This window comes from Macadamia integrifolia, unplaced genomic scaffold (genome assembly GCF_013358625.1).
Source record: "Macadamia integrifolia cultivar HAES 741 unplaced genomic scaffold, SCU_Mint_v3 scaffold2274, whole genome shotgun sequence".
In the NCBI taxonomy this organism is placed as follows: Eukaryota; Viridiplantae; Streptophyta; class Magnoliopsida; order Proteales; family Proteaceae; genus Macadamia; species Macadamia integrifolia.
The window spans coordinates 43,353-51,912 of NW_024868606.1; the positions used below are offsets into that span (position 1 = coordinate 43,353).

At 37.5% G+C, this 8,560-nt stretch overlaps 1 protein-coding gene across 1 annotated transcript in view; it reads right to left on the reverse strand.

The window, feature by feature from the left end:
* LOC122066162 (uridine kinase-like protein 3) overlaps positions 1-2,239 on the reverse strand; it is a 15,949-nt gene extending 13,710 nt beyond the window's left edge. The window contains exons 1-2 of the mRNA XM_042629982.1: positions 2,095-2,239; positions 485-648 (exon numbers count right to left, since the gene is read on the reverse strand). Of these exons, the coding sequence (XP_042485916.1) occupies positions 485-638 (154 nt within the window). The 5' untranslated portion in view covers positions 639-648; positions 2,095-2,239. The remainder of the gene's footprint in view (positions 1-484; positions 649-2,094) is intronic.
* Positions 2,240-8,560: the final 6,321 nt, after the last annotated feature.

Consider the following 8,560-nt stretch of genomic DNA (forward strand, 5'->3'; position numbering starts at 1 on the left):
GGGGGTGGAAACAATTCTTCTTCTAGAGGGAAGAGAACTTCCCAACAGTTAGGGAAACCCCTTGAGCACTGGCACATACTTTTTCTGTTCACCAGTTGAAGATTGTACAAGTAAAGGTAGCCTTCAATGGATTTTGTTCATTGAAAAAGGGTAAAGCCAACCGATTGGTTTCAAAAACTTCATAGAAATGTAGAAATCTCATTACTGCTACACGAAAGACTTCTTCCAGGGACTTTATGCATCTTACATGTCAGTTCTACATCCTCATGACACTGCATTAACTCTGTGCAGATCTTCCATTTTCTGGGGATTATATGAATTATATATATCAGCTTTAGATCTCACTGTTAAAAGTGAAACAGCTACAATTTGAGCTAGTGTCTGGGGAAGGGATAGTTTATATGCTGAAGGTGAGTTCACTTGCCAAACCAAACAGCATAATATCTCATTTTTTTTTTTTTTCTAATTCTGATTGAATGCTTACCAATTATAAAAGGTTGCTTCTGCACAGATCTAGTTTCTGAGGTTGTTGGTTGCTCTGCTTCTGAATTTCTTGGCTCTATTCCATCCAAGTGAAATCCAGAAAAATGAACCCCTGATGAAGCTTCCAGTAAATCTACAACAGATTTGGAATCCATATCTGCTATCCTACAACAATTAAAAAAGAAAACAAATGTCAGGATTTAAAGAATAACACGTCAACAATACGATCCCAGAAGATATTCCAGGCATCCTTGTTGCAAGAGAAATATAACAAGCTATTTGGTAGTCCGATACAAAGAAAGGAAAAAAAAAAACCCTCTAGCAGCAATCAATGACACCAAGCATCACACTGGCGATGGGGCAGCAATCTAGGGAATCCCTTTTATGTAGGTTTTTTTTTCTTAATCAGCAAAAACACATAATGAACAGTAAATATTTTTTACTCAAAATAGAAATACCATTCCTTTTTTTTCTTTTTTTCTTTTTTCGTAAGTTAAAAATCAAGCATCCCATATGAAATATGCAATTGGAAAGTTTGCAATTCGTTCACTGATTTATGTTCATTGCTTCTGTTTGCACTACTTGTCCCAAGATCTTGAGTAAGAATGCACAAAGTTGGCAAATGGCACTCAAGCACCATTAGCTAGACCTTTTAAACATGAATTCTGAAAATTTGATGTTTTGACCTTGTTGAAAATCTTTCCCTAGATAAATACACTACATTATAACCTAATTAGATTGACGAACAGCAAGAATTGATAAAGTGTCCACTAGAAGCATCAGCACATAGTTGCTACGAGAAGAAAGCAAGGGTTCCTGCACAATGGATGGGTGCATGGACAAAGAATGAGGCAACCACAAATAAATGCATTCAAGGGACTTATAGTAGCACTAGTGGGTAAGAGGATGAAGAAAAGTAGATTGAAGTGGCGTTTCCAGGTATGAGGACAGGAAAAGAATCCACTAGTGAGATATGAGGCAAGCTTGTTTTAAAATGACATGGAGCGAAAAGAAATCAAGTTGCCATGATGATGGGAGGCATCGATATAGTCGTAGCCGCAATAAGCCAGTGGTTGGAAATTGAAACAAAGCCTATGAGATTCAAGTCTACCCAAGGTCTACGCCCAACAGAAAATAAAGATTCAGATCCGATTGAATATCACAAACCCAAAATGACAGGGAATCGAATATCACTAGCCCCAGCAGCAATGGGTTAATAATAGATAATTGATTCACCATTAGAAACGCCCGTAAAAATTGATGGACTTAAGACTACGACTTTCAGAAACTGCGATATAATCTCTCACATTCATGATATGAACAGAATCCTATCGACAAATCATGTTAGTGAATCAAACCTAACTTAGTTGCGCCGCAATACAATACGGCGATCAAACAAAGTGAATGTCTGAACAAAATTTGATCTTTAAAGACGCCATTCCAGTGAACCCAAATGAACGAGGTGCTCAAATGGAGCTTAGAAACGAGTTACAAGTACAGATCAACAGATCTACATATCCTACTGAAATTAACAAACAACCAATGGATGATTGAACACAAGAGAGAAGATTAAACAGATACAAGCAAATGCAGATTCTTGAAGATACTTACTAAATCAAATATCAGAGTGCACACCAAGACTTTGATTTGCTGAGGGTGAGAAATTGTTTGGAGACTATGCAATTTACGGATTCAGACAGAGAGAGAAAATGACGCAACATGTAAGCGGGGTTTTATAGTGGAACCAATGGCGAGACTGGACAACCACATGATCTTCTAAATTACTATAGTACCCCTCTTACTGTTTATGAAATTACGATTGGGTTCTTTTTTTTTCCTCCAAATTTAGATGGTGCTGCGTCTTATCAGTGGCTGTTGTGTTCCTTCCGAGATTTGCTTCCATCAGACGCAAAAGTGCAGTGGAAAGTGAAACCTAAGAGCCTTTAGAGGCAAATCATTCATATTTTAGAAGGTGCTCCCTCTAGTCTCTACTAGACTATCTAGTCTCTACCAAGAAATGCAAAGATAATTTACAACCAAAAAAAAATTATAGATTTACCCAAACAAAAATGATTTATAGGGGTTCCAGAATGATAAAATTTTGGAATTTAAATTAAAATTAATATTATTTAAAAAAAAAAAAGAAGATTGTCGATACCAATGATATCAAAGTGTAGATTCTAACGTTTGTCCGATCACATAATAAGATATGGGATCCATACTGATAAATCCTCCTGTTTTGTAGCCCATATGTGGATTCCATTTATCAATGATATCATTTTATGCACGACCATTGGTCTGGTTGGAAAAAGATCTTCTCCAACACCAGCCCTTCAACCACTCATCCAACGGTTGAACATGCACCCCTAAGTGTTGGTATCTCTTAGGATGTGTGTCTAAGTTAGGGTTGTCAACCGGTCGGGCCGGTCCGGTTTCAGTTGGACTTAATCGGGCTTGAAGACTTTCAAAGGCAACACCGTGTCCGCCCATTTAACTAATCGGGCTTAGTTATTGAGGGCATGGTACACTTTATATTTGGTCGGTCGGCCTCGGACTATAATCGGGCTTTAGTCAGGCCTTAATCGGGCTACAGACATGTTTAATGTTAAACGGGTTTTAACCGGTTTTTAAACGGGCCCTCTTTAAAATGTGCATTTACATTCTGGCCCACTCATGCAAGCCCAAAAAAATGAAAATAAATCAATAAATGATACTAAATTAACCATTATTTAAAATGTGAACATGTCTTTACTTTTTAGTTTTTATTCTTTAATTTGGGAGGGGGTAAAATAGGTATTCTACAATCATTAAAGGGTCGGACCAAGTCGGTGCACAATAGGTCGGTCTCGGTCGGGCGTTATTCGGTCGGGCGCCTGACGGTCCAAGTAGCAAAACCGAGACCGACCATTTATAAACGGGCCGGGCTCAAGCCCGACACATTTAATAAACGGTCCTGGCCGGACCGGTCTATAAACAGTCAGTCCCGGTCGGTTTAGTCGGGTCGGGCCACGAATTGACACCCCTAGTCTAAGTCGTCTCAATTGTTGGATGGTGGTTGGAGGGGAGTTGAACGTCTAAGCAGTTGGAGAGGAGCCGAATATGGTGTGGTAGTAGATTACGGCTCATACTGACATCAATGTCATGGATGTCATGGAGAATCCCCTCCCAAAAAAAATTAGTAAGGAATGACGACTTCAACCTTAGCAACAGATTATCAATAGGCCCAACCTATGGCAAGAGTGATAGATATCGATTGTATGCCAACGATAATAATAAGGAATGAATGCTCTAAGCTTGGCAACAAATTATAGGAAGAAAGTTTTCTATTAGGTATCTTGGCTCCCATGCTTGCACCCTTATTTCATTCTCTCTCCTCCTCCATATAAAATGATCTCTCTGACCCTAATAGATTGAAACAAAAGGGGGAGCACTATTAGGATCTCGCATAGGGTAGGAGCCATAGTCCTAAACAAAAACCACTATGCTTGTATGCGGAAGTGAACGTTAGCTCCCTGATTGTGCGGCCCCTACACCAAGGCACACAAGATATCGAAATAACACACCCCACACCTCTAAATGCCAAAAAAAAACCCTTAATTCCCATTTGCGACCCCTCATTCACCCCTCCGTATGGATAGTGAAACAATTCCACCCTTGGCCTCTCTCTCTCATCAAGGAGATGGCAGAACCCCTCCTCTCCAACCCCCTTTTTCTTTTTACAAATTTTTTTAAAGGAAAATATCGTACACGCCACCCCAAACTAGCTTGTGCACTCTCATGCATTTTTAAAACATTTTTGGCACCCCCTCTCCTCTATCCTTCCTTTCCTTGTTGGAATATCTGTCAATCACCTCTTATTGATACAATTCGAAATTCTTTCTCAGACGGCAGCATGTAATCCTCCTCCCTTGTTTAGAAGAGGTATTCAAAATGGGGGTGGACGCCCCCAATTCCCTATTTGGAATGGGAAGGAACCTTCTACAAAATAAAGAATTTGAAGGAACCTCATTTTTTTGTTTTTGGAAGAAGGGTTTTTTTCTTTTGGTAAATGACGAAGGGGGTTTAAGGTGTATTTTTTCTGAGCGATTATTCTCTGCAATGAGTGTGGTTGTGCAGTGAGCATCGGATGATCCAGAGCATCTGGGCACGTGCCCCGAGATTATCTCGACCATTCGATGTTCATCGCATTACCGCACTCACTACAGAGGATGTTTTCATTTTTTTTTCTTTTGGTAAATGAAAAAGGGGGTTTAAGGTGGAGCTCTCGGAGGGTTTCTCTGGGGAGGGGGATGAAATTCTCAAGGTAAAAAGATACCAGAGATTTTTTTAGTGGAATTTCCCAACTACCCAAATGACAAATAAATCTTACCATATGAAAGAAAGAAAAGATAAATGCCTCAAAAAAAAAAATGCTGGAGGGAAACCTCTAAGTCAAGTATCCAACTCCAACTTCATCAATGAACAGATAGGTACGCATATTTCTTTTACATGCCTTCTCACATTCCACCCATAGATATCATATTTCCACATTAAATGCCCCTTATTGAATGAGTCATCAACTAAGCTGCCTATTAGTTGGATATTGCACTTTGGCATTGTTGGGAACCTCTCGCTTTACTCTTATTTCCAAAGGGCAAACTTGTCAAGAAAAAAAGTCTATGGATGATTTTCAGGCATACAATAGTCACTGCTTTTGTGGTATTCCTTGGTAATAAGGGAAAATGAGATTTGGTAATGAAATGATAAGCTAAAATCTGGATAGATGACATTTTTCCCTATAATTTTTGTTTATACTTCATTGATCATGGTTTTATGCACTTCATATTAAAAGTTAACACATCTTAGAGGATGATATTGATGCAAAACCCATTAAGCTTCAAAGCTAGGTGAACTATCATGTGGCAAGGAAAAGAGGAAAGGCAAATATTGATGTTGGATCAAAGAAACTCTATAGTCTTGTCATACTAGAAATTTTTTCTAACTTTTCTTTTAAATTAAAATTTCTTTTAGAATACAATAGCAGTGGAACATCTAATCTTATTCATTGACATCTAAGAGACGAGAATTTGGTATATTTCTCTCTCTCAACGGATGGAGAAGATCTGTATTCAACAAAAAAATGCTAAAAAAAAAAAAATGTTCAACAAAAAAGAAAACTCTAGCCTTAATAAAGTATTTATGATGGAGAACTAATGATTCTTAATTAGAATGACGTGACAAATAAAATTACAAAATCGAATTATTTAAACTTCTACTATCTCATTAATTATATTTAGGGAAGTGATTCGGTGATGGTGAACCATGGAGATATTAGAGGTAAGCAGGTAATATAGAAAGGAGGAACAAAAAAACAAAAGAGAGGATATTATCAACCCTCCATTAAATAGGGGGAGATATATTTGATTTCTACGGTCTTGTACTTACAAGACTACAATGTTAGTTAGCTCATAGGCAGATCAGAAAATTTTCTTCCATATTTTTATTAGAAATAAAAGGAAGCGTTGGTCCTCAGTTTATTGCCAAAATGACAAAGAAATCTCGTTTTGAGCTAGCCAATGAGAGCGGGGGATATGGTTTGTCAATGGCGGATGGCGGATGGCGGGGGGCGGGGGGCGGGGGGCGGGGGGGGAGAGAGCATTGGCATAGCCTACACCATTCACTCAGAAAGAATTTTTCTTTGCGTTTATATGAACTTTCATAAGAAACAATCCATATCCAAATCTCACAATTTTCAACCCATCCGTGGGTTACCCAGATAGTTAGGGTGAATTGAGGATTGTGTGAATAAGCGCATAGTCTCAGGTTCGATTCTCCATCTATGCATCTGTAATTTAATTGGAAACAGTAGCGGTGGGTTGCTGCGCTAGTCTCCATGAGGATTAGTTGAGGTGTGCGTAAGTTTGCTCAGACACCTTAGTTAACAAAAAAAAAAAAAAATCTCACAATTGTCAAATGAGCATTAAGCATACAAATTATTGCATTTTAGGGTCCAGAGTATATAAATCTAGCTAACTACCACTAACTAGGTATAGAAGCCCTCATACCAGTTGACATATATGTAAATGTTGTAAAGTCGTGCATGATATAAATTGAGGTTGTCTCAATGGTGCACAATCTATGGGTACAATTCTTTTTGTACAAATAAGAAAATTCTATGAAATCAACAGTGAAAAAAAAGGGGGTAGCATCAGTTTTGGAACTTGACAGATACGGATCGATACCACTGGCACTATCCGTAGTGGTGAACGAGTTCTCTCCACACTGTGCGACTGAACATGCTTCTAGTGGTAACGCATAAAACCCGCCGAGATCTGTATTGGAAGAAGAGAAAAAAAAGAGGGGTGCCTTCAATGTTCCATAAAGTGATTCCTTCTGATGTGGAAAGGAATAGATTCCTTCACCAAAAAAAGGAAGAAGATGATGATGGTGCAATCGTCCAAAACTCCCAATTAGTGACTCAGGTACCATATTTGTTTAATGTTGACATTTGTAAGACCATTAAGACTACATCCCTTTTCACTCATTTCTAAAAGTTGCCATTTCTTTTTTAAGGAGCTTCTACTTGTGCACATGGATTCACAATCAGAGAATGTGATCATTACTATAAATGTGTATGGAGAAAGGGATTTATAACCTCCTCCCATATTTTAGTTTAAAACAATGGTTTAGTGTTTTATTCATTGTTGAAAAATCAGGTTTGATGTTCAAAAAATTTTTTCCTTCTTTTATATTTGGAAAATTGTTTGTACACTAGTAAGGACAAGTAGAGAGTTAAAAGTAATTTTTCTCAAGTCATTTAATCTCACATCAGAAGTGGATGAAAGGTGTGAGGAGTTTATAAGTGGAAATGTTTCTTAAGAGTGCAAGTCCTTGAGAGAGAGACGCTCTCCCTTGTCATGTGTGTGTAGGGATTCCATTTCAGTCTACATTGAATAATACCTTTGGTTTTCTCTATTACAATCACTTATTGGAATTGCACCTTAAGAGAATGGGGAGTTGTATCTATTGCCATATTCTGTTTATTACAATTTTAAAGCCAATGAACCCAAAATTTTAGGGTTTTATTTTGTTGTAGACCAATTTTTTTGGTAAGGAACTCAAATCGAGTGACTCGTCCAAGTCAAAACATGATTTTTCAGCTCATATTAGCACCTTACATGGAAACTAACAACTAGTAGTAAAACAATATATTTAATGAGAAGAGAGAAGAATGACCCACATAATTAATAAGGAAATGATGGTTAGTGATTGTGAAACGGAGGGAGGAAAAAGCTCATCGCATGAAATGATTTTGCTACCCTCCAATGTATGATGCCGTTTTATATCACCTCACTAATGTGCTACTTCACGCTTACCCAAAGATCTCTCTTCTAAATATATGTCTATTTCTTTATTTTTCACATGAAATAGTTTTTTTACCCTTCTATATATGATATCATTTTTTTTACCTCATAGATGCTGCGTTCCCTGTGTCGCTTGTTTGTAGAACTTTTCCTGTTGATGCAATTGATATGCGTGTGCAACCATTTGAATTTAATGAAGGTTATTATTAGTTTCGATTCAGTTGGGGACATGAGACTCATGACCGTTCATGACTCGTGAGTCACAAATCATGTGGCTGTCCATTTTTTTTCTTTTTTTTGGGAAAAGGTTGGGTATGCCGTCGATATCAAGTATACTAGCACCCATTGTATCTATCTCTCTCTTCCTTTTTTCTGAAATGACTCTCATATCCTTCCTAAATGATACTCCATCATGTGTTCCTATTAGCGCTATCCGCTAGCATACTTGATATCGACGGCATACCTATCCCTCTCCATTTTTTTTTTTATTGGACGATAAAGGTGCGCCACAATTTAGGAACGTGGTGGGCGATGAAAACGGTCAAAAATATCTATAAGAATATAAAGCAGATTAAAATTTTAAGATAAAAAAGTATTGAACCATGAACAGAAAACCTCCCCACCCTAAGGATAAGATGAATAATCAAAGCAAGGAAATTATATAATTCAAAATTTAGATAAAATATTCTCAACCATTTACTTAATATATTGCTTCCTCTTTTTTTTTTTTTTTT